Source organism: Microcaecilia unicolor, chromosome 2 (genome assembly GCF_901765095.1).
Source record: "Microcaecilia unicolor chromosome 2, aMicUni1.1, whole genome shotgun sequence".
NCBI classification, from domain to species: Eukaryota; Metazoa; Chordata; class Amphibia; order Gymnophiona; family Siphonopidae; genus Microcaecilia; species Microcaecilia unicolor.
In genome coordinates, this window is record NC_044032.1 from 631,032,238 (window position 1) to 631,057,676 (window position 25,439).

At 45.0% G+C, this 25,439-nt stretch overlaps 1 protein-coding gene across 1 annotated transcript; it reads right to left on the reverse strand.

Annotated features, from left to right (window-relative positions):
* Positions 1-2,689: 2,689 nt before the first annotated feature.
* Positions 2,690-20,897, reverse strand: RAB33B (RAB33B, member RAS oncogene family). The gene is given in 3 exon segments (XM_030191721.1): positions 2,690-3,189; positions 20,550-20,600; positions 20,602-20,897. Coding segments are annotated over 3 exon segments (690 nt in total). The 5' UTR covers positions 20,797-20,897; the 3' UTR covers positions 2,690-2,745.
* Between the last annotated feature and the right edge of the window lie 4,542 nt (positions 20,898-25,439).

A 25,439-nucleotide genomic window follows, 5' to 3' on the forward strand; every position in this document is an offset into this window, starting at 1 on the left:
AGTGGGTACTTTCTCTCATATGTTATGAGTGTCCTCCGATCTTTCAATTCTGGAAGGCTGTTTGGAATATTATACAAAACATTTTGCACATAACTGATGACCTGACTTATTCAATTGTAATTTTTAAGTCCGTTCATGCAACTTTTGATTTGACCTCCCCGCAATCAAAACTATTGGACATTCTTCTCACTATTGCTCAACGGCATATTTTGCAAAACTGGAAAAACGCACAGTTGCTGAATATTCACTTCTGGTGGAATACAGTCCTGCAGCATCAGAAGTTTGAGCTCGCCATGGCTGCAAAAAGTCAGATGATAGTATCTAAGAAAACAATTTGGTCTATTTTGGACAACTACCTCCAAACTATTCAGGCCACACCTTAAACCAGTACAAAGGACTTATTTGTTAAACACCTGGATGCTTTCCCCTCCTTTTTTCCTTTCCCACCTGTTGTGTTTCTTGCTTCCTATGTTTTTCCATCATTGTTTTCCTGTTATTTGTATTCTTGGAAATTAATAAAATATTTGGAAATATTAAAAAAAAAACAAAAAAAAAAAACAAAAAATCCTCTTAACTTGTTTCTAAATGGAAAAATCATAGTTTTGTTATTGTATCCATCTAGAATCATACTATAATACGTAAGGTTAAGCAAAGTTGCTGGGGTATCCAGAATGCTGCAATCCTAGCAAAAAGTGCACGTATTAAAGTTTCACAGTTAGCACATGGTAATTTCCAAAATTAACACACAATAAATACAAAACCCTCGTGGTAGCTGTTGAGGGACAGTCCCAGCATTTCCGGGAGAGCTGTCATGCAGTCAACACAGCAAAAAAAAAAAAAAAAAAAGCCACTACGGTCTGTTAACTGTAGGGCTGACAAGGTGATAAGAGTTAAGCTGTATTAACAGTTAATGTGCAGTAATGACCTCTGCACTAACTTTAAGGCATAATCCCCACCCATCCCCTACCCCAAAATGCCATTTTTCATGTTAGTATTTTAACAGAATTATCATGAGTTAACTCTAAGGACACAGTAATCCTCACACTAAACAGCTGACACAGCTTAGTAAATAGTGATGCGAGTAGTAAAGGGCCTGACATACTGCAGGAGCTCCACACAATTACTCAAACATCTCTCCCATGATACTATGAATGTCTTCTGTCCAAGGCATCAATTCTAACTCATGCTGCCTTACCCCGAGAAAAGGCTCAAGTCTCACTAAACTTCATTTGCTACAGTAAAAGCCAGGCAAGTCCAATCTTTGACTCTCACAAGGGCTCTGCTGATCAGAGTTTGCACGAGGAGTATTAAGCATATCAAATACACAGCCAATTGGTCTAAGGATCCTCTCTGGCCTTCCTGAAACTTTGAGACGGTTTCACTTTCTAGGAGTGGAGCTACCCTCCCCTGTACTAGCCAACGGTTAACATCCTGAACTCACAGAACGCTGCTATGTCAGCGGACTTGTTTTAACCCAAATTTCTAAATCATCAAAATAGCAGGGCTGAGTTCATCTATATTGCCATTGGAAACTGGGTTTGCACCTAGTTCAATTTTATTTTAAATTTGCTGAAGGGGCTTCACGATCGGGGAAAACTCTTGGCCTAGATTGGTTTGGTTCTGTCCTTATGTAGATTAAAAAAAAAAAAATCATCATCAATGAGGTGAATGGATGAAACTCTTTAACATAGGTCCAAGAAAACAGCAGGGTAGCTGATCCGCAAACTCCAAGATGGAAAATAAAGCAGATCAGTGCAGATAAAACCAAAGTTTAATGGAAAATAGGTAATCTAAAATAGCAAGCCCGACACAGGCCGTGTTTCGCCCAACTGGGCTGCATCAGGGGCTACTAGAAAATTCCTTTTTCTAAACCCACACAATTGTGCCCACAAGTGACTTCAACTAAAAAATATATGTAGAAGTGAAGGTGATAGATATTCTCTCAAACACGAAGTTGAGAGACCGCCTGACTGAACGCAACTCAAAAAGATGTGTCACGCCGGAGCTGTGATCAAACCTTATAGCCCAAAATAACTTCTTGAAAACAATAGCAAGGATTAGTACCGAGAATGCAAAAACTCCCCGTCACATGATCACTTCTTCATATATAACAAAAACAACTTTATTTTTAGTTGTCCACCTTTGTGTCTGCATATAGTACAGTAATTTAGGAATGTTTTGTAAACTCATACTCTGCATCCTTCTTGGCTTGAATTGAGCGACAGAAGCATCTTAATACGAGATGAATTTGCTCCAAGGCTATACTGTTTTATGGCTTGCATTCCCTTCTTACACATGCGTGTTAGAGGGTTTTCCTATAAGGCTGACGATACATATCCCTTTATCAAGCACAGGGATCAGTTAGAGAAGCTCAGTCGCTGGATTTTATGTTTCCAACACCAGTTGAAACAGAGCAGCTTGTCACACCTACTTCTCTCCATGCATCACGTTTATTAAATTCAACACAAATATCAGAGCCCATGCTTTTTTTCTAGGAATTTCCCCCCCCTTCTCAAACAAATAAATGTTTTTATACTCCAAGTGTCTTATTCTTCCAAGCTGACCTTTCAGTCCTGTTTAGAAATTAAGTGTGCGAGGAAACAGCTGGAAACATTTAAAAAGGGAACTGTTTAAAGTGCTGGAGAAATCTAACAAAATTCCTATTGCAATGGCTCATTTAGGTGAGATATTTTTAAAGTGTTAGGCACCGGGATGGGTTGCTGTTAACTGTGCAAATACCGAGACCTAACACCAGCAGGTCACGGCATCTTTCTGCTCAGGCTGCAAAAGCACTTTATTGTTATCTGGAGGTTGGCTTAGCATCATCGGTTTATGGCACTTAAGCTTATGGGCTAGAGTCAGGAATATTGCTTCCACGTGATCACTGTCATTTGGATTTTTAGCCGAGGTTTCAAACAGCGGCATGTTCTGACCGTCTGCGAATTTCTGTGCCATATCCGTAGGCACCTGGATCTCATCTGTCAGGTCACACTTATTCCCCACCAGAATGCGGGGCACGTCATAGGTGAGCGAGTGCTGTTTGCATTCCTCGATCCAGGATGGCAGGCTGAGAAAACTGTCCAAGTTTGTCACATCGTACACAAAGACGACAGCATGGACGTTGCGGTAGTAATGTTGCACCATGCTTTTCCTGAAGCGCTCCTGGCCAGCAGTGTCCCACAGTTGGATCTGAAACATCAGAAGAGAAGGCAAGAAGGTTTGATTTCATAGTGATGGAAAGTAGCAGATTCAGTTTCTGTCCTGTCTTATACAAAACATTCTTGTAACTCTACTACAATGAAGGGCTGCAGAACAAATGGTCACAAATGACTAATTAGTTTCCACAATAAACATACATGAGTTTTCTATAAAGTTCTCAAATACAGTTTTAGTTACTTCAATATATCTACTATAATAAAAAGCATCTCTAACATTCTGAAGCAGACTCTGTGGCACTTTAGGGTTCGTAAGCCTGTCATTCAGTGTTTCATTGGCTCTCACGTCGTCACAAGAAAGAGGAACCAATCAACGATGTGAAAAAAATCGCCCAACACGCCTGCCCGGTCCGTCATTGCAACACGCATGAGGGTGTCATCGTCCCTCCATTCCTCCCTCCCAGTTCCAGGGGCCCCCCCTCTCTCCCAGTTCCAGGGTCGTCATCCCTCCCTTCCAGTTCCAGGCCCCTCCCTCTGATTTTTAAAAGTAATCTTCACTTACCAAGTCAGGGTTACGGCTGCCAGCAGCAGCGGTGAAACACGTGCAGGCTCTGCCCTTCTCTCTTTCTCAGCTGGGGTCCTGCTCTCATGTCCTGTTTCCGAAAGGGCAGGACCACAGCTGAGAAAGAGAGAGAAGGGCCGAGCCTGCACGCGTTTTACCGCTGCTGGCCACAGCCGTAACCCTGACTTGGTAAGTGAAGATGACTTTTAAAACTCGGAAGGAGGGAGCCTGGAACTGGAAGGGAGGGAGGAAGTGAGGGACGATGACCCTGGAACTGGGAGAGGGGCCGGGGGAGACAACCCTGGAACTTGGAAGGAGGGGGGCCCCCTGGCAGACAATCTCACACACACACTCTCTCACAGACACACTCGCACCCAGTCTCACTCTCTCTCTGTCACACACACACACTTGCACATTCACTCTCTCTCTCTCACACAGTCACTCTCACACACACTCTCTCAAACATACACACTACGAGGAAACCCTTGCTAGCGCCCATTTCATTTGTGTCAGAAACGGGCCTTTTTTTACTAGTTGTTACTTAAATTTCCACAATCTACTTTCTGAACATGGCAGCTCATAATAAACTGCTAAGTAGTACATGGATGCTGGGATGGTAAAATTATGCCTTACCTGCCAATAATTTTCTTTCCTTTAGACGGAGCAGAGGAATCCAGGAACTGGTAGGTTGTGTCCCTCTACCACCAAGTGGAGATAGAGATAATGAATTTAAGGCAGTGGTACCAGATAGCCAGCATCTCCTTCATTCAGTATTTCTCCTCACAAAGCAGGATCAGAAAAAGCAGAAAATGCCTGAAACCTTCCTCACCAAAGAGAAATAAACAATTCTGCCTGTCGAACAAGGCACTGTCTGAATTCAGACTGCTTCTCTTCTTATTGTAAATGTCTCCTTTTCTTTTTTTTTCTTGTTAGAAAACAGAGATCACACAGAGAAAACCACAAGGCAAATGGGTGAAATCCTGGAGTCATTTGCTGCGACTAAAGGAAAGAAAGTTATTGCCAGGTAAGGCATAATTTTACTTTCCTTAGCATCTGCAGCAGATGAATCCAGGAACTGGTGGGATGTACCAAAGCAATCCCTAAAGAGAGAGGATAGGAAGCCGCCTACGCCCTCGCCCCCCAAAACAGAACTGCCGCACCAAAAGAAGCATCCGACCTAGCAGCCATATCCACTCTATAAATGCTTTGAAAATCAAGAATGGGCCTGAAGGAACCCCCTTTCCGAAGGGTAGAACGAATATTGACCCAAGTGCATCTCTGGCAGGGGCACTGGTACCGCCCCAGGTGCAATAGGGACCTCAACGTGGTCCACACTGCCGCACTCTTGGAGGCTGTGGTTCACCGGGACTTCAGAAACACCTCATTTACGGGGGAAGCAAACTCCAGTTTGTAACCTTCCTGGACAATATGGAGTGGAGGACTGGCCTAGTGGTTAGGGTGGTGGACTTTGGTCCTGAGGAACTGAGTTCGATTCCCACTTCAGGGACCGGCAGCTCCTTGTGACTCTGGGCAAGTAATTTAACACTCCATTGCCCCATGTAAGCCGCATTGAGCCTGCCATGAGTGGGAAAGCGCGGGGTACAAATATAATAAATAAAAAAAAATATCCAGGACCCACTGGTTGGAAGCGAATCAATCAACTACCTATATCAAGCACCAAAGAGCAGACCAGCACCCCATCATTGGTCAGGGCATCCTCCCGCTCCCTGATGTTCTGTAGTTCTGGCAAGATGCTTATCCCCTCGAAAGGACGAGCGCTGTTGAAAACAAGGCTGCAGGAATGACCCTGTCAACCTACTATGTTTTTTTTACCTAGCCGGTGAGCCTTTCGCAGTCGAGGTCTGGTAGACCCTATCCTAGAAGAGGACATGGGCTTGTCCTCGGGAAGCAGTTGATTCTTAGAGAGTCACCCAAGTCCTTAACAATCCTCTCAAGGTCCTCTCCAAAAAGAAGCTTACCTCAGAAGGGCAGACGCATAAGACGCTGCTTAGACGCCATGTCCGCAGCCCAATGACGCAGCCACAGCAACTGGAGGAAAGACACTGCCAGCATCATCAGTCATAAAGGCAAGACCGGACTCCATATGGGACAAGGAGCCCCCAAAAACCAAGCCAGACTCCTGGTCTTGCTCAAGTGCCTGCTGAAACCAGCTAAGACAAGCTGTCGCAGTGTAAGAGCTGCAAATAGAGGTTTGTAGCACAAGCGCCAGCACCTTAAAGGCACACTTAAGAGAGGCATCCAAACGTCTATCCTGCATGTCCTTCAGCGCTACCCCTCCCTCCACTGGGAGGGCGGTCTCCTTAGTAACAGCAGTTACCAAGGCATCTACTTTAGGAAGAATAAACTTCTCCCCATACTCCACAGCCAAGGGGTACAGGCGAGCCATCGCATTGGCCACCCTCAAACCCCCCTCAGGGTCATTCCATTGGGCTCAGATAAGTTCCTGAATGGTCTCATGGACGGGAAAGGACTTAAGATGGCCTTCTTGTACTAGCCATTTTGGGGTTGACTGTAGCCACAGTCTGCACCTCAGGGTCAACAATATTCAAAGCCTCCAAAGCACCAGAAATGAGAGCAGAAAGCTCTTTCCTGTGAAACAGGCAAACTGCAGAAGGATAATCAGAGTCCTCCTGGGTCACCACACCCTCCTCCAGAGGGCAGCAAGAAATCCCCCGAAAAAGTAGCCAGCGAGGGGGCAGCTGAAAAGGGCTCCACCTTGTCCATGACAGAACCAGCGCCCTAGTGCCACCTTTTAAGGGCCAGATATTCAACTGAAAAATGGGCCACCATACTCAAATGTGGCACAGAAGCTCCCGCAGGGCGAACACCAGAAAAGCAACGGTTGCTGAGGCAAGGCCCTCAAGTAAAAAAAAAAAAAAAAAAAAAGCCTGTTGCATGAGGAGCACGAATTCCAGTGAGAAAAACTCTCCTGACCCTCAGGGGCAGAAAAATTCCCTTCTGCAGCAACACCAGAACAAGCTGCAGGCCGCGAACACTCGGGAGCAGAAGTTAGTTGAGAGGTGAGAACTGCGTCTGCCAGCACCTGCAAGATGGCGCGAGCTCCATCTCATCAGCGCGGAAAACCGATGGATCAGAAGAAAGAGACTCCTCGTTTCCCAACCAAAGCTGGCGGGCACCCAGTCTCACAAAACCCCACTGCAGAGCGCCGCTTCCCACAGCAGGAATATCTTTTGACTACTTCAGCCGCCATTAGAGAACCAAGGTGCTGACGCGCCACAGGTGGAAGAAAAATAACACTCACCCAACTTGCGCATCCTAAGGCAGCAGCGGTGCCTCCAGCAAGGAACTCTGCTGCCCGAACAGCACATCACGAGTCAGCACAGGGAAAAAAACCGTAGCACGCATCTCCCCTACCAATCTCTCCAATTTTTTTTTTTTACACTCCTACACAAAATAAATGGCAAAGTGCTCCCCTGTCTTAACTATTTTTGTTGTTTTTTTGAATTGTTGATGAAGGCAAGAGCTCAGGACACCGGCAGAAAGAGAGGGGAACACAGAGTGAGGCAGGGGACCCAGAAACTGCGTATGACCCCAAAGTCGGCACCACAAACCAAACAGCCCCCAACACTCAACTGACCCACTGGACCCAGAAGTAGCCCCAAGAGAAGAATCCAGGAGCTGCAGAAAACCGTCCACCACCTGCTGGAGATAGAGATATACTGAATGAAGAACACAGTAACATAGTAGATGACGGCAGAAAAAGACCTGCACGGTCCATCCAGTCTGCCCAACAAGACAAACATATGTGTAAACCTTACCTTGATTTGTACCTGCCTTATTCAGGGCACAGACCGTACAAGTCTGCGCAGAAGAAGCTGGCCGTCTGGTGTCACTGCCTTCCATTCGTTATCTCTGTCTCCACCTGGATTCATCTGCTGCAGACGCTAAGGAAAGTGTCTTTATGGTTTATATTTCTCTGCACATTGAGTCGGTCCATTTGATGTTACCTAAAGTTAGGCATGTGTATGCTGACGTACTCTCTGTAACGGTAATTTCATGCACACAATTGCCATTATTTAAAATTGACAATTAGTTCCCATATTTTGAATCTACCCCTTGTTGTGTACTCGGTATATAATGTCAGCGTACACACTTCATAGAATTACCACATTGAGGCTGGCAAGACAGTGAATCAGTTTATAGCCTTATTATAACTGGAGTGTCACTGGTGCAAGACCATCAGATCTACATAAGGAACAATTGCTTTTGTTCCTTGTGGGTCTACAGCATGTTGACTTAGGATCTGATGGTTAAACATTTACCATGGCCTTCAAGTTTCAGCTTGAAAACAGCTGCATTCTGGCCAAGTTTCACTTCAACAAAAGCTTTCCTGCTTTCTCTTGTGCAGTGCAGGAGGAGGTGAAGTATCAGATGTTTGGAACATATGACATTAATCAGCTAATTCCGAGTGGGACACATTTAGCACAACCACCACAAACTGAAAACAAAAAACAAACAAAAAAAAAAGTGCCTGACAAATTAAAGACCCAGGACCCAGCTGACCTTTGGGGGGGGGGGGGGGGGGGGGGGTGTCAGCACTCAAGAAAAAGATTTGGGTGTTGTTGTAAGTAATATGCTGGAATCTTCTGCTCAGTGTGCGGAGGCGGCCAAAAAAGCAAACAGAATGCTAGGAATTATTAGGAAAGGGATGGTGAATAAGACCCAAAATACTATGCTGCCTTTGTATCACTCCGTGGTGCGTCCGCACCTTGAGTATTGCGTTCAGTTCTGGTCGCCATATCTCAAAAAACATATAGCGGAATTAGAAAAGGTTCAAAGAAGAGCAACCAAAATGATAAAGGGGATGAAACTCCTCTCGTACGAGGAAAGGCTAAAGAGGGCTTTGGAACTCTTTGCCAGAGGATGTGATAACAGCAGTTAGCATGTCTGGGTTTTAAAAAAGGTTTGGACAAATTCCTGGAGGAAAAGTCCATAGTCTGCTGTTGAGACAGACACAGGAGTATTGCCATGATTTGGGCTTCTGTCAGGCACTTGTGATCTGGATTGGCAACTGTTTGGAAAACAGGCTACTGGGCTAGATGGACCATTGGTCTGACCCAGAATGCATGAGCTCCACTGACATACAGTTCGCTCATTGAGTCAGAAGGCAAGAAAGATGTAACACAAGAGTCTGTCAGATAAATAAGGATAATGAACTCTATTCACTGGGTAAATCTCTCTTATCTGCACCCTTCTCCTCCACTGCTAACTCCAGACTTCGTTCCTTTTATCTTGTTGCACCATATGCCTGGAATAGAATTCCTCAGCCGGTACCTCAAGCTCCAGCTCTGGCCGTCTTCAAATCTAAGCTAAAAGGCCACCTTTTTGATGCTGCTTTTAACTCCTAACCCTTATTCGCTTGTTCAGAATCCTTATTTTATCATCCTCACTTTAATATTCCCTTATCTCTTGTTTGTCCGTCCTAATTAGATTGTAAGCTCTGTGGAGCAGGAACTGTCTCTTCATGTTCAAGTGTACAGTGCTGCGTACGTCTAGTAGTGCTATAGAAATGATAAATAGTAGTAGTAACTCTGAGAAGAAGGGTATAAAGACTCATACTCAGAGTGGGTTTCTGGACGAAAGGAAAGAAAATCATCAGGTAAAAGTTTTCTCCTTAGAATCCTTACCAGACCAGTCCAGACTACTAGGGTGTAGCAAAGCAGTGCCCATATAGAGTGGGACTAGAAGAAACAGAAAATGGCATGAAGTGCAGTTAAGGAAGACACTGCACAGAAAAGAAACAGCATAGTGAAGCAACTGAATACAAGAGACCCTGCCAGAGAAGGAATCAACCAAATGAGACTTCCAGTCAAAAGGGCATCACCTCAGCAGCAGCGCTATTGAAGAACATAGATAAATGCAGAAATCAAGACACTAAACCACTCAGCCGAACAGAGCCGGATGAGGAATACAGGGACTTTATGAGATCAGAGATGAAAGAGAGGATTAAGGAAACCAGCACCAATGACAGTAAAGGCCACACTACCTTGTTTAACTGAACTTAACTAAAAGCCACCACCTTGCCAAAGCACTGGTTGGCGAAGGAGCAGATAAGAGACTGATCGGAACACTGAAGCTCTAAGACCTCCCATCATAGCCCCAACAGAGAAAATGAATATGTCCTGCCAGATTGCCTCGTCCTCTGTCTACAGAATAACTGTAGAGAAGCAGCACTAGCAAGGAAGTCTCAGACAGCCAATATACCTCAAAGACCCCAAAAAAAAAATACAGAAGACTGCCAACTTCACATGCTTGACAGCTGTATTCGCTTAGAAACAGACTAAACTAGTGTTTTGAGCAGCTGTGGTTCTAGGCCAGAACCTGAATGCCAAAACACTGACCATGACTACCAAGCCTAGCTAACGGCCCGAGATGTTGAGACCTCAGCCAACCAGCATCAACATGCCATGCCAGTGGGTAGCACAGACATATCCCACAAGCAACCAGTGCAGATGCAAACTAAGGTCATCCACCACAGATGTGGTAAAGATCTAAGTGTCGGAACCTTATCTGATAACTTACTATGTATCATTTCTATAGCGCTACTAGACATATGTAGCACTGTACACTGAACATACACGTGACAGTCTCTGCTCAAAAGAGCTTACAATGTAATCAAGACAGACAAACAGGACAAATAAGGGGGGATAAGGGAACTACTTAAAGGTGGAAATGATAAAACAGACATGGGTACTGAACAAGTGAATAGGAGTTAAAAACAGCATAAAAAAGGTGGGCTTTTAGCCTAGAATTGAAGACAGCCAGAGACGGAGCTTGATGTACTGATTCAGGAAGTCTATTCCAGGCGCATGGTGCAGCAAGATAAAAGGAACAGAGCATGCAGGTGGCAGTGTAGAAGGGGACAGATAAGAGAGATTTACCAGATGAACAGAGTTCCCGGGGAGTAGTCCTACTACTAATCATTTCTTTAGCGTTACTAGATGTATGCAGCGCTGTACACATTATATTCAGGTACTTTCTCTGTCCCTAGAGGGCTCACAATCAAAGCTTTTATACGTGGGGAAATGGAGGGTTAAGTGACTTGCTCGAGGTCACAAGGAGCTGCAGTGGGAATTGAATCCAGGCTACCAGGATCAAAGCCTGCTGCACTAACCTTTAGGCTGCTCCTCCACTCACCAGAATCTGTGTGTTCCATTCACTGGGGTGCTGTAGAAATATGCTGTAATATGATTTCTATTAAATACAGAGTGGGAGACTTCCAGAAAGCTCCAGAGTAATGGTGTTTTGCCAGATAATCAAAGCCTGGAGTCAACCGAGAACTTATAGCCTCCGACGAATCCTTTAAAAAGGTAGAGATGAGCTGCAGAAGCCAGAAAATCATGCTGCTTCAGCCCACCCTGACCTAGAGAAAAATACAGGAGAGGACCGATAAAGGAGAACCCTAAAGTGTTTAATCCAAAACACTTCCCTGTGTGTCCCAGAACACAAAGCTGTAAATTGCGGGCTGACCTAAGAACAGCCAGTAATGGCCTGTACATGACTGAAATATCCATCCTGGAAGAGCAAGGAGTTAGTGAAGGCAGCATTCCCCGGAAATGCTATTGGAGAAGTTGTAATAGCTTTAGGGTTTTAAAACTGTAGCCATTAGTAGCTGTTGTAATAGAAAGAGTTAGATACACCAACATCAGAATGTAACAGGAATCTAACTGAAATAGGGTTAGATGCACCACTGAAATATTAAGCTACAGGTGCAGCAGACTTTGATCCTAGGGAACTGGGTTCGATTCCTACTGCAGCACCTTGTGACTCTGGACAAGTCATTTACTACTACTACGTATCATTTCTATAGCGCTACAAGTCATACGCAGCGCTGTCCACCATACACAAAAGACAGTCCCTGCTCAAAGAGCTTACAATCTAGATAAGACAGGTAAACAGACAGAACAATTAAGGGTAAGGGAATAAAGAGGTGAGGGTAAGGGACAGGGCAAGTGAGTTAGGAGTCAAAAGCAGTGGTAAAGAGGTGGGTTTTGAGTTTGGACTTGAAATATTAGACAAAACCGTACCCCTACACCGGACCGACAACCAAGTGGCTACTAGTGAAAATTACGCAATTCGCACTACCACTTTATTTCTCACGTCAGAAATGAACGTCTTACAGTTGACTATCTAACTAATGTTATAATCTACTCTTATCACTTAAGAACCTCTATCCAATATCATATTGTTATTATACTTTACCATTATGCACCTTAATGTAATATCATTTGTAATTCTCCACCCGGAAATGGCGATCGCCATTACGGCATAATGTAAGCCACATTGAGCCTGCAAATTGGTGGGAAAATGTGGGATACAAATGCTACAAATAAAATAAAAAAGTAAAACGGCTAAAGACGGGGCTAGACGTACAGGCTTGGGAAGTCTATTTAACCCTCCCTTGCCCCTGGTACAAGTACCTGTATATACTATCTAAAACCGCTTTGAATGTAGTTGCAACAAAAACACAGAAAGGCGGTATATCAAGTCCCATTTCCTTTCTACTGAGACTTCTAACCCCTCAGAAAGGATAAGGCCTGTACAACAAACCCGCTAAAGTTAAAAAGACTCTCTGGCCTAGCAGAGAAGTTAAGCACCACCTGCATAGGGGTGAAACAGTACTGTAGGGTTAATAAGGTGATTAGCTAATAATCAAGGAAGGAGTGGCCTAGTGGTTAGGGTGGTGGACTGTTGATTCCCACTTCAGGCACAGGCAGCTCCTTGTGACTCTGGGCAAGTCACTTAACCCTCCATTGCCCCATGTAAGCCACATTTGAGCCTGCCATGAGTGGGAAAGCATGGGGGTACAAATGTAACAAAAATAAAATAGATACTATTGGAGATTCTACATGGAATGTTGCTATTCCACTAGCGACCACTCAAAATCTCCTAAATATAAGAATCTTTGGTAAATTCAACTTGTCATAACACCAAACCAAAGACAAAGAACTAATGATAAACACCCCCTCTACCTATGGGAATTCTTCTATATTTTCTATTGGATCTAGAAGATCTCTATACTTTTAAAGTAACATAAGCCCAAACATCTGAAGATTCAATGACATGAATATGTTCTAGAATATGTTTGGGAGTCCTCAGAAGACACCACTTCCGGCACATTCAATAAAGATTTTTAGCCTAGTGGCATAGCGTCTCCTCATCGGACAATCCCTTAGGTAACTATTTATAGTGCTATTGCAAACACATATACTACAAAAGGTGCTCAAAGCTATATGTGCTCAATGCTACAAGTGCTCTAAATCAAAAATTGTTTAAAAGGACTTATCTTAAGTTCCTCTCCGTGTATTATACTGTTGGAGTCCTCTTTGGCTTTCCCTAGATAACGCCCGACACCGCGGGTTTCAACATTTTCGTCAGGGACTCGGGTTAACACTTGCCCATCTCCCCTTCACAACAGTCTGTACTTCCGGACATCAATAATTCTCTGGGAGAATTATTGATGTCCGGAAGTACAGACTGTTGTGAAGGGGAGATGGGCAAGTGTTAACCCGAGTCCCTGACGAAAATGTTGAAACCCGCGGTGTCGGGCGTTATCTAGGGAAAGCCAAAGAGGACTCCAACAGTATAATACACGGAGAGGAACTTAAGATAAGTCCTTTTAAACAATTTTTGATTTAGAGCACTTGTAGCATTGAGCACATATAGCTTTGAGCACCTTTTGTAGTATATGTGTTTGCAATAGCACTATAAATAGTTACCTAAGGGATTGTCCGATGAGGAGACGCTATGCCACTAGGCTAAAAATCTTTATTGAATGTGCCGGAAGTGGTGTCTTCTGAGGACTCCCAAACATATTCTAGAACATATTCATGTCATTGAATCTTCAGATGTTTGGGCTTATGTTACTTTAAAAGTATAGAGATCTTCTAGATCCAATAGAAAATATAGAAGAATTCCCATAGGTAGAGGGGGTGTTTATCATTAGTTCTTTGTCTTTGGTTTGGTGTTATGGCTATTCCACTAGCAACATTCCATGTAGAAGTCGGCCCTTGCAGATCACCAATGTGGCCACGCAGGCTTCTGCTTCTGTTAGTCTGACGTCCCATGTACGTGCAGGACGTCAGACTCACAGAAACAGAAGCCTGCACAGCCTTCTACATGGAATGTTGCTATTCCACTAGCAACATTCCATGTAGAAGGCTGCGCAGGCTTCTGTTTCTGTGAGTCTGACATCCTGCACATACGTGCAGGACGTCAGACTCACAGAAGCAGAAGCCTGCGCGGCCACATTGGTGATCTGCAAGGGCTGACTTCTACATGGAATGTTGCTAGTGGAATAGCAACATTCCATGTAGAATCTGAAATAGTACCAACAGTGGAGGAGTGGCCTAGTGGTTAGGGTGGTGGACTTTGGTCCTGGGGAACTGAGTTTGATTCCCACTTCAGGCACAGACAGCTCCTTGTGACTCTGGGCAAGTCACTTAACCCTCCATTGCCCCATGTAAGCCGCATTGAGCCTGCCATGAGTGGGAATGCGCGGGGTACAAATGTAACAAAAAAAAAAAAATTACTCTGGTACAGCTTGTGGATTATCTCATCTGTTTGGAGTATGATTTTGCCCTAAAGTGGTCTCAACAAAGAAAAGGGTACTTACGCAAGTTTTGCTCGCAATATGAGAGAAGAATGCCAAGCTTTGGAAATATATATTACAATTTATTGGAGATAAAATATAGATAGATTTATATATTAGTATGGCAAAGCAACAAGGAAAACTTAGCAGCAAGACTTATCAGTATACGGTAGACCAGTAAAGTAACAATATCAGTGCAACTAACAACTATTCCCGAGACGTAACCAAAGATCACAAGCCAAAAGGTTCTGACTCACTTGGAACTTAAGAATAACTGACCTCACCTTGTAAGCTGCCTGAAAAAGTCCTTTGACTCCCTCTGCACATGGCAGGTCTCTTCTTTCCCTTTCGGACTCCAAGCTGAAGTTTCCCAGACAGCTCCTGAACGAGGCCTTGTAGATAGGCCACCTGCTTCACTGCGTCTTCAGTCTGTGCTCCTTGTGGAAGACTATCAGCATTGAAGCTGGAATGCACATGCTGAAGTTAAGATGCTACACAGTACTGGTTCTCACTCTTCAGTTCCTTTATGAGCACTGAGGGCGTTAGCCCCTCAGTAACACTCAGAAAGACTACATGTTGGCTAGTGAAATAAGATCCATCAGAGAAAAGTGTCCGTCTCTGAGGGGCCCATGCTCAAAGATCACCACGCTAGCAACGTCCGATGTAAACTGGTTCTAGCCAGTCTAGCGATCACGTTATTCAGTTATCTAATGCACAAAGGGGTTCTGCGTGGTTTTTACCATTTGGGGTAGGAGCTAAACAATAATCCTATGCAAGTATTTACAAACAGCTCATTAGTATTAAAATGAGCATTCCGAGTGATTTACAGAAAGGAGCAAAATTTTCTGTCAGTTCTGGAGCTGTCCTTGAGTGAGGAGCAGTCTGCTTGCAGTTTTAATAGCAAGCAGTGTCGGAGAGCAGAAATCAGCTTAGAAGGGTGGAGAAACAGCTTGGGGGGGGGGGGGGGGGGCAGAATTTCAGCAAGGAGGAAAATGTTTTCAATAGCAGTGTCCAAGAGCATAGAACAGCTTAGGGGTGGAGAAACAAGCAGACAGCCAACTTGGCTGGGGAAAGCCCCTGTGTTATCAGCTGTGTGGTCAGTGATGTTTTTAGGCTGCTTGTATCACCTCCCAAATTAGTACTCACCAACCACCCACAATTTAGGGAGATAAAAGACTAGGAAGGCTGCATTTTATGAGAGAAGCAATTCTCTAATTCTTACCAAGAGAAAGTTACATTACAAATGCTAGTTTCTCATGGGGAGCACAGGGGACCCAAACATGTGGTCTACCTCTGCCTCCCCCCAACCTAATGCTCTGGTACAATTGTTTACATACCTTTTACGTTAAGGCTTCACATTACTTCAGCCCTTATCTTCTTCAGGGATCATTCTGTTCTCCGTTCCCACAATAAATTTTCCCTTAAGTGCTACATCACATTCTTCTGTTCATCCATAATTGCACCTTTCCCACGCCAGCTTGCACGTAGGAATGTCTGATCAGATCAGGGGTCTCTGGTCCACATACTTCTCAGCCTTTTTGCCCTGTTTCAAAGTGCCCAATTGTGTTCATTATTTACAGGGGGCGTAGAAACAAGCAGACAGCCAATCAGCTAGAGAAAGCCCCTATGTTGTCAGCTGGGGGGAGGGTGGCTTTCAGCAAGCAGATTCCCATGTGAAACCTTGGGGGCAGAGGGACGGCAAGTAAGCTGCACGAGGAAGGTGGAGCCAGAACCAGGGCACTGCAAGGGAAAGGAGACACTGAGACGGTGGAGACAGCAAGTACTGCAGGGGTAAGGCAAGAGTACACCAGCTCTAGCACATGCGCAAAACAGGGACATACCGAGAGACTGTTCTGTGCATGTGCTAGGTGCCTTCCCTACTGTGCTGCTTGCTTATAATTGTGTGAAGCTGATTTGCATGCAATTTCCTTTGAGCATCGCTCACCATTTCCAAATCGGAAGTTCTACCGAGGATCTATATGCATGCAGTTTTTATCGGGGACTTACTTTTGTGCATCAGGACCTCAGGCTGTGTTTATCTCTTGTGTAACTCCTTGACTCCCCCCCCCCCCCCACATGTGTGCATGATATAGAGGACACTATCACACATAGAACAATGCTCCGATTGGATGAGCTGGGAACAAAGACTTGGTGCATAAGGTTTGCACGTGGACAGTAAGGTAAAGATTTGGTCCACTAGGATCACCGAGCTAACCAGATAGTAACTGTCAATAGCTTGGCACAGGGAATGCTTGTGCAGATAATATAATGAGACCCCTGGCCTTGGTGATGGTCCTCCTTACCAGAGCTGGTGCCTTACCACATATCCGGTATCGGTGTAAATCACACTCTGTCGATGTCATACCACATGTTCCTATAATGTCAATGTCCAGTGCTGCAGGAAGTCTAGTAAAAGCCATGGCAGTATTGTCCTAAAAAGATGGTTCCTGGCCTAGTCAGAACCTATTTGGTTCATAGGCTTCAGTTAGGCCAAGCAGGCCTTATGCATACAAACAGGTATGGGCAGATATCCCACTACAGTACTAAGGATGCTGAAGCATGACGTTACACCAATTAACAGGTGTATGTATAAATCTTTCAATCCACTTCTTGTGTTCTTCATTACTAGTATGTGCTAATCAAAAAATAGCAGATTTTGAGCAAAGCTACTGTTTGTTAACTGATTCATTTCCACCGGATGTCGTTTCTTCCAGAAAGCTCCAGTAACCACTTTCAGAGCAGGCAATGGGTGCTGCCCCTGTGTGAGCCTGCCAAGAAATAGCAGGAACTTCACAAGACCACAACGTAAATAGGAATCACTTACACCGACCTTAACATTTCAACAGGTCATCACTGCATGGGTGCATACTGTAAAAATAAACGTATTCTGGGACAAATGCATCAAGACACGTACAGATTGAGTTTTCCCCAATTGTCCTAGAATTATAACCTTTCTGCAGGACTCAGATTCTCACAGGATCTTGGGACCAGACTTAAATGACTGAAATATTTAGTTATTTATGTGCACCCTAGCAGTCTCAGGCCATAGTCCAGCCCTTGCGTTCAGTTCTGGTCGCCGTATCTCAAAAAAGATATAGCGTAGAAGAGCGACCAAAATAGTAAATGGGATGGAACTCCTCCCACATGAAGAAAGGCTAAAGAGGTTAGGGTTCTTCAGCTTGAAGTTACATGGAAATACTTTTAAAAGAAATGGGAAGTCACTGCTTGCCCTGGGATTGGTAGCATGGAGTCTTGCTACTATATGGATTTCTACCAGGTACTTGTGACCTGGATTGGCCACTGTTGGACACAGGATACAGGGCTAGATGGACCACTGGTCTGATCCAGTATGGCTATTCTTATGTTCTTAGCTCTTTGTTCTGAGAAAACCCTTACAAGCTCTCACCACCCAGCAGATAATGACACGTGACACTTGGTGCAAAGACTGTATAGCACTCTCAAGGGACAAGTTTCTTAGTTCCAGCAACAGTATCATGGTTGGATACAGTGAGCAGGCAGGAGCTTGAAGTGCTGATAGGGAGCGTGATAAGGTTGGAAAGGTATGCGGAAACAAAATGTTTTAAAGATGAAACCGTGAAAATGGGGAATAATGTTCAAATGATACAAAGCTAAAGTTCTGCAAGCCTAGGTAAATACAATCAAATGTTTCATAAGATCAATTTGAATAACAGCATTTTAGATATATTGAGGGCAAGGTAGACATAGTCTAGGCTGAAAATATTAAAATCTGAAGTATTTCAACTTTTTTACCACCACCACTAACGCTGACAACTAAAGTCTGAGAACTGTAGCCAGTCCTGCACTCTGCAAAAAGTGATTCATTCTACAACTCAGCTCCCAGAAGCGTACAGTTAGGTCACATTTTGAGATCCAAAGCAACTGAATCACTGAAAACTTCAAGAAATAAGCAGTATTACAGACAGCAGTATTTTAAAAAGCTTTGCAGTATGATATTGAACAATAATTTTTGGGAAGGAGCTGGAGGCAGTTGGCTTGAAAATAGTCTTCCCTTCACTTTCATGGTTAAGCTATGAATCACGTCTCCACTGACTCGATAAACAAAAAAAGTTCTACAATACTGTCCTGGAGAAAACACAGTAGAGATAAGTACTAGCAAGAGTACTGAACGAGGCTGTGAACAATGAAAAATAATGCAAATGTAATGATCTACATAATCATAAGTTATCAATAATAATAGTAATAATAACAATGTAACATAGTAACATAGTAGATGACGGCAGAAAAAGACATGCACGGTCCATCGAGTCTGCCCAACAAGATGAACTCATGTGTATACCTTACCTTGATTTGTACCTGCCTTTTTCAGGGCACATATCGTATAAGTCTGCCCAGCACTATCCCCTCCTCCCAACCACCAGCCCTGCCTACCACCACTGGCTCTGGCACAGACCGTATAAGTCTGCCCAGCACTATCCCCTCCTCCCAACCACCAGCCCCGCCTCCCACTACTGGCTCTGGCACAGACCGTATAAGGAGTGGCCTAGTGGTTAGGGTGGTGGACTTTGGTCCTGGGGAACTGAGGAACTGAGTTCAGAAGGAAGGGATCCTCAGGAGCTTAGCCTAGAATGGGTGGCAGAGCTGGTGGCTGGGAGGCGGGGCTAGTGCTGGGCAGACATATACGGTCTGTGCCAGAGCTGGTGGTGGGAGGCGGGACTAGTGCTGGGCAGACTTATACGGTCTGTGCCGGGGCTGGTGGTTGGGCGGCGGGGATAGTGCTAGGCAGACTTATAGGGACTGTGCCAGAGCTGGTGGTTGGGAGGCGAGGTTGGTGGTTGGGAGGCGGGGATAGTGCTAGGCAGACTTATAGGGACTGTGCCAGAGCTGGTGGTTGGGAGGCGAGGTTGGTGGTTGGGAGGCGGGGATAGGGCTGGCCAGACTTATATGGTCTGTGCACTGAAGAGGACAGTACAAATAAAAAAGTAGCACATATGAATTTATCTTCTTGGGCAGACTGGATGGACCGTGCAGGTCTTTTTCTGCCGTCATCTACTATGTTACTAATTCCCAGCACAGGCAGCTCCTTGTGATTCTGGGCAAGTCACTTAACCCTCCATTGCCCCATGTAAGCCGCATTGAGCCTGCCATGAGTGGGAAAGCGCGGGGTACAAATGTAACAAAAAAAAAAATATATCTTCGCCTCCCAACCACCAACCCCTCTTCCCCCCACTGGCTCCGCTAAGCTTCTGAGGATCCATTTCTTCTGCAAAGGATTCCTTTATGAATATCCCACGCATGTTTGAATTCAGTTACCGTTTTCATCTCCACCACCTGCCGCGGGAGGGCATTCCAAGCATCCACCACTCTCTCCGTGAAAAAATACTTCCTGACATCTTTTTTGAGTCTGCCCCCCTTCAATCTCATTTCATGTCCTCTCGTTCTACCGCCTTCCCATAACATAGTAACATAGTAACATAGTAGATGACGGCAGAAAAAGACCTGCACGGTCCATCTAGTCTGCCCACGATAAACTCATGTGTATACCTTACCTTGATTTGTACCTGTCTTTTTCAGGGCACAGACCATATAAGTCTGTGCAGCAGTATTTCCCGCCTCCCAACCACCAGTCCCGCCTCCCATCACCGGCTCCGGCACAGACCCCCTATAAGTCTGCCCTCCCCCATCCTAGCCTCTCAACCGCCAACCCCTCTTCCCCCCGCCAGTTGCTTACAATTACTACTAATAATATATATATATATATATATTATTACTACTACTAATGATTACTCCAAAGAGAACCTATAGCCTCACTAATCCACTTCACCAACCCACCCAGTTAGGAAAGTCCACCTTCTATACTTACCCCTAACCACTTCCTTCTTTCTTCCCTTACTTAATCTCTGCACATCACTAATTGTATCTGATATCCTGGAATAACAATATCATTACAAAACTATGTAAGCCACATTGAGCCTGCAAATAGGTGGGAAAATGTGGGATACAAATGCACTAAATAAAATAAATAAAATGATCTGGGAAGACTAACTGGCAGTTAGGGTTTCATGCATCTGAAGAGACAATCATCATCATAGGAGCCAACTTTTCAAAATGATTGGAGGTGCTAAATAACCCTTCCTTGGACACATACAAGGAATTTTCTCAATATTGGGGGTGGAGTCGGCTCCTATGATAATAACGGGGTCTGGCAGCATCCCCTCACCTTGATCTTCTCGCAGTCGATGTCCACCGTTCTCTCGCGGAAATCCACTCCCGATGGTGGCCTCGGAGCGGCCGGGGAAGCAGCCGGAGCAGAAGCGGTAGGTCAGGCAGGTCTTGCCCACGTTGGAGTCGCCAATGACGATGATCTTGAAGATGCGGGTGCGCGGCAGCAGGGACGAGGCGGTGCTGCTGGTCAGGCTCAGCTCCACCGACGACTCAAGACGCCAGGAGGAGGCCTCGGGCTCCATCGCGCCTGGCGCCACTGAAACGCCACCGTCCGCACTCAGGCCACGTCTGAACAGCTTCAGCTTCAGCTCCAGTGCCACTCGCCGCCGCAGGGGGGGAGGAGGAGCGTGCGTTCTAAGCCTCGCTCTGATTCTGAGCCAGGAAGTGTCCCAAAGTAAGGTTGTTTTGGTACGCATAGGCGGGTGGGATCCAGGAAGTGTCCGTTCACGCCTCGCTCTGGTTCACACAGCGTCAGCCGGAAACTAAGTGACCCAAAGAGATTTGAATTTGAAATTGTGGTGGACGGAAGGACTGGAGGCCACGGGCCAAACAAGCATGCAAGGACTGAACCCCCGCCGCAGTGTTGCCAAAACTTTTCTAGCACAAAAGTAGCCCAATATTAATATAAAAATAAGGTCAATATGAATAAGGTGTTCATAATCAGCAGCATCATAATTAGTGCAAATTCATAATCCATCCACCCACCTTCAAAACAAAATAAGCAAGTTTCCACCACAAACCATCTCTCTTTTGATCTAGGAGCAGGAAAAAAACGATTTTACATGTTCCCAGGTTTCAACCTAAATTATGTTTAATAATGTGAGATAAGGGGGCCCTTACTAAGGCACGCCTAAAAGTGTTGCAGGAATGGAGGCATGAATTTGTGATGCTTCAGGAGTCAGACAGCACACACCAGTATGAGAGAAAAATCTTTATTTGCCAGCAAACAAAGCAAGACATCATTTCTAGCTCTCTTCTCTTTCTACTACTACTACTTAACATTTCTAGAGCGCTACTAGGGTTACGCAGCGCTGTACAATTTAACAAAGAGAGACAGTCCCTGCTCAAAGAGCTTACAATCTAATAGACAAGTGAACGGTCGGTCCGATCGGGGCAGTCAAATTGGGGCAGTCTGGATTCACTGAACGGTAAGGGTTAGGTGCCGAACGCAGCACCGAAGAGGTGGGCTTTAAGCAAAGACCTGAAGATGGGCAGGGAGGGGGCCTGGCGCAAGGGCTCAGGAAGGTTGTTCCAAGCATAGGGTGAGGCGAGGCAGAATGAGCGGAGCCCGGAGTCGGCGGTGGCGGAGAAGGGCACCGAGAGGAGGGACCTATCCTGCGAACGGAGGTTACGGGCGGGAACGTAAGGGGAGACGAGGGCAGAGAGGCAGTGAGGGGCAGCAGACCGAGCGCATCCGTAGGCAAGAAGGAGAAGCTTGAATTGAATGCGGCATCTGATCGGAAGCCAGTGAAGTGACCCGAGGAGAGGGGCAACATGAGCACATCGGCTCTGGCGGAATATGAGACGTGCAGCAGAGCTCTGAACAGACCGAAGGGGGGATAGATGGCTAAGTGGGAGGCCGGCGAGGAGTAAGTTGCAGTAGTCCAGGCGAGAGGCAATGAGAGCGTGGACGAGAGTTCGGGTGGTGTGTTCAGAGAGGAAAGGGCGAATTTTGCTGATGTTAAAGAGGAAGAAGCGACAGGTCTTGGCTATCTGCTGGATATGCGCAGAGAAGGAAAGAGAGGAGTCAAAGATGACTCCGAGGTTGCGGGCAGATGAGACGGGGAGGATGAGGGTGTTATCAACTGAGATAGAAAGTGGAGGAAGAGGAGAAGTGGGTTTTGGTGGAAAGACGATAAGCTCGGTCTTGGACATGTTCAGTTTCAGGTGGCGGTTGGACATCCAGGCAGCAATGTCGGATAAGCAGGCCGATACCTTTGCCTGGGTCTCCGCGGTGATGTCTGGTGTGGAGAGATACAGTTGGGTGTCATCAGCATAGAGATGATACTGGAAACCATGAGATGAGATCAGGGAGCCCAGGGAAGAGGTGTAGATTGAGAAGAGAAGGGGTCCAAGGACCGATCCCTGGGGAACACCAACAGATAAGGGGATGGGGGTGGAGGAAGATCCATGAGAGTGAACTTTGAAGGTGCGGTGGGAGAGATAGGAGGAGAACCAGGAGAGGACAGAGCCCTGGAACCCAAATGAGGTTCTCTCAGCTCTCTGTGTCTTTGTCTCAGCTGCTTCTCTTCTTATGCTGTCTTCTCCTTCTTCTGTCTGTTCCTTCTGTCCTTCTCTTTCTTCTGAGCTCCTTCTGACGTAAACTGCTTCTGCTCCTACTTAAATAGGGTCCTAAGCCCTCCTCCTAGCCTAGCCCCCTTTACTCCCAATTGGTTAAGAAATTGATTGGCTACCTTGCCTCAACCAATCATTACTTTTGAAATATCAGTTACATAGGTTCCAGACATCCTAAACTGACCTCTGACCTGGGGCCCCTTAAGCCAGACATTTGGTCTCCAGTCTCTTACATGTTATTATGATTGATTTCTCATATTCCTAGTACTAACTGCTAACTAAACTCTGGCATTCATTAAAGGGGTCAAAAGTCAATCTTACTTAATAGCATACATATATACTTTCAGGAGGCCAGTCCTACACTTAGCTATAATTAATCAAGGAGAAGAGAGCTGACTAGCCCTGACCTCGTTCACCTATCAGCTTATACATTGAACCAGCCAGAACTATGGCTAAGTCAAACCACATGTTGATCTCCTCAATGCAGTCCTTGCTTGACCTCTTAAACAGCAGACAAAGAGTAATACAGAATTTAACAGATATTCTACACAGACACAAACCTTATTAATTTACACAGAATCAGTATTTCTTATAAGACATATTCTAAATATCAAAAACTTGTAAATACTAATCTATTGCCTCTCTCTCTCTAAATAGTATTTTCTATCTAAGCATTTTTCTATTTAATCCTAAACAAACTGCCTGCCTACAAAACTATTCAGTATGCCTAATAATATACAGCTGTTGAGCTAGCTTTCATCATTCACCAGGGTGAAAGAAATTCCTGTCTCTGACCTTTTTAACCCTTTTGCTCGACAGCTAGAGTTCAATATAATCTGAACCATCTGGCATACCTTCACTTGCTAGCAGAACTGAGAATTTAAACTTCAAGCTTTTAATATCATTTCTTATGTATCAGAGTTAACACTTTCTTTGCCCACTGCCTCATTCCCCCCTTTGAGACTAAAATCAGCTTATGCAGAGATAAGTCTCACTACTCAAACTCTGGAGATTATAGTGATCCTAACTAGGAATAGACTTGTGAATCACCATTACCCTACTTGTTAAGGTTCGACGGCATACTGCCGAAGCACATGAGGCCAGGAAACAAAACAACAACCCTGCTAAAACTAAGACTATTAGGGAAATGAACAAGGGGCGTATCCAGGAGGTCAATGACCACCACCAGGAGGTAAGGTCTAATCCTCCTCGGTAATCCTCCACATTAAGGCTAGCCAACTGTAGGACTTTATCCATGGCATGCCTAACTACATGCGTCCTATTTATGACAATAGTACAGCACTCTGAAGAATTTAACACTGTGCAGAGACCACCCTGAGCTGCAAAGAGATAGTCAAGACCCATACGGTTATACCTAGAAACTATACTTAATTCATTAATTTGATCCTGCAATGCATTGACTACCACGTTCAGCTCATGAACTAAAACATGGAGTAGGGATTGAAGTCTCCGGGTAGCCATACCTAGTTCAGTAATACCCGCTACCGGGCCTCCAATTGGAATCCAGGCCGTGGCAGAAAGGGCTACAAGTCTCTTTTTAGTCAGAGGATAAGTAGAATTGATATACTGGAGGGCTAATTCAATCGCCTCATCCTCTGTGGCAACGGAGGAGGGTAAGGACAAAGCCTCTCGCTTAGAGCGGTGCGGGGATAGTGGCTTAAGAGGAATAACTTTAGGAAAATAATTCAAGGTTACCAATACACAAAAATTATATGTAGGGGGAAGAACCATGTGGAGGACATTATCACAGAGCCAGTAATGACCAAGAAGAGGGTGAGGAAAGTTCCCAATAAATGTTGGCTCAGGCTGGACAGGGTACTTAGGGTGCCCATAATGCGAGCCCCTATCCCAGGGGGAACGAAGACGAAATGGAGACTTTGCACACCATAGGCGCCAATCCCCAATTGTGACAGGCTGCTCATTTGTTAGTAACTCTTCATACCCCGGGGACTTATGAAAGTAGAAAATAAGCTTGGACACTATAGTCTTCTCAGTGGTACGCTTAGGAGCCAGATAATCACCTGGGTCATAATCTACAGGTATGGTAGCAGGGCACATAGGAGTACCTGGAGAAACTACCCACACAGATTCTCCTTTTTCTGGGAGAACATTAGTATAATTACAGGGAATGGGAAGAACAGTTGAGATGTTTCTTGTTAAACAAAACACTCCAGAGGCTGGATAGGGAGACGTAAAAACTGGCCTTAGAGAAGATTCAGAGGGGGAAGTAGCATTATAAAAGGACCACCAAGTATAATCCTGGCTCCAAGGGCCTGAACTCGAAAAATAGGGAGGTATAAGAGCTGGGAGTTGCACAGGGACAGGTACAGCTGGGACATCTGTGGTATAAGGAGAAAATCGGGAACACACAATACAAGGGGAAGTAATCTTTGCCTGGCTAATTAGTTCCTGGACAGAGTGTAACCAAAGGTTGGAGCGAGTTGGGGTATTAGGAACAAGGAGGCAAGGAGTAGAAAACAACAAAAGCATCCAAACTACTAACATTTTCTTTCTTCCTAATCTAAAACAAATACAGCAAACTAATTAAGCAATAATATTTCAACAGTCT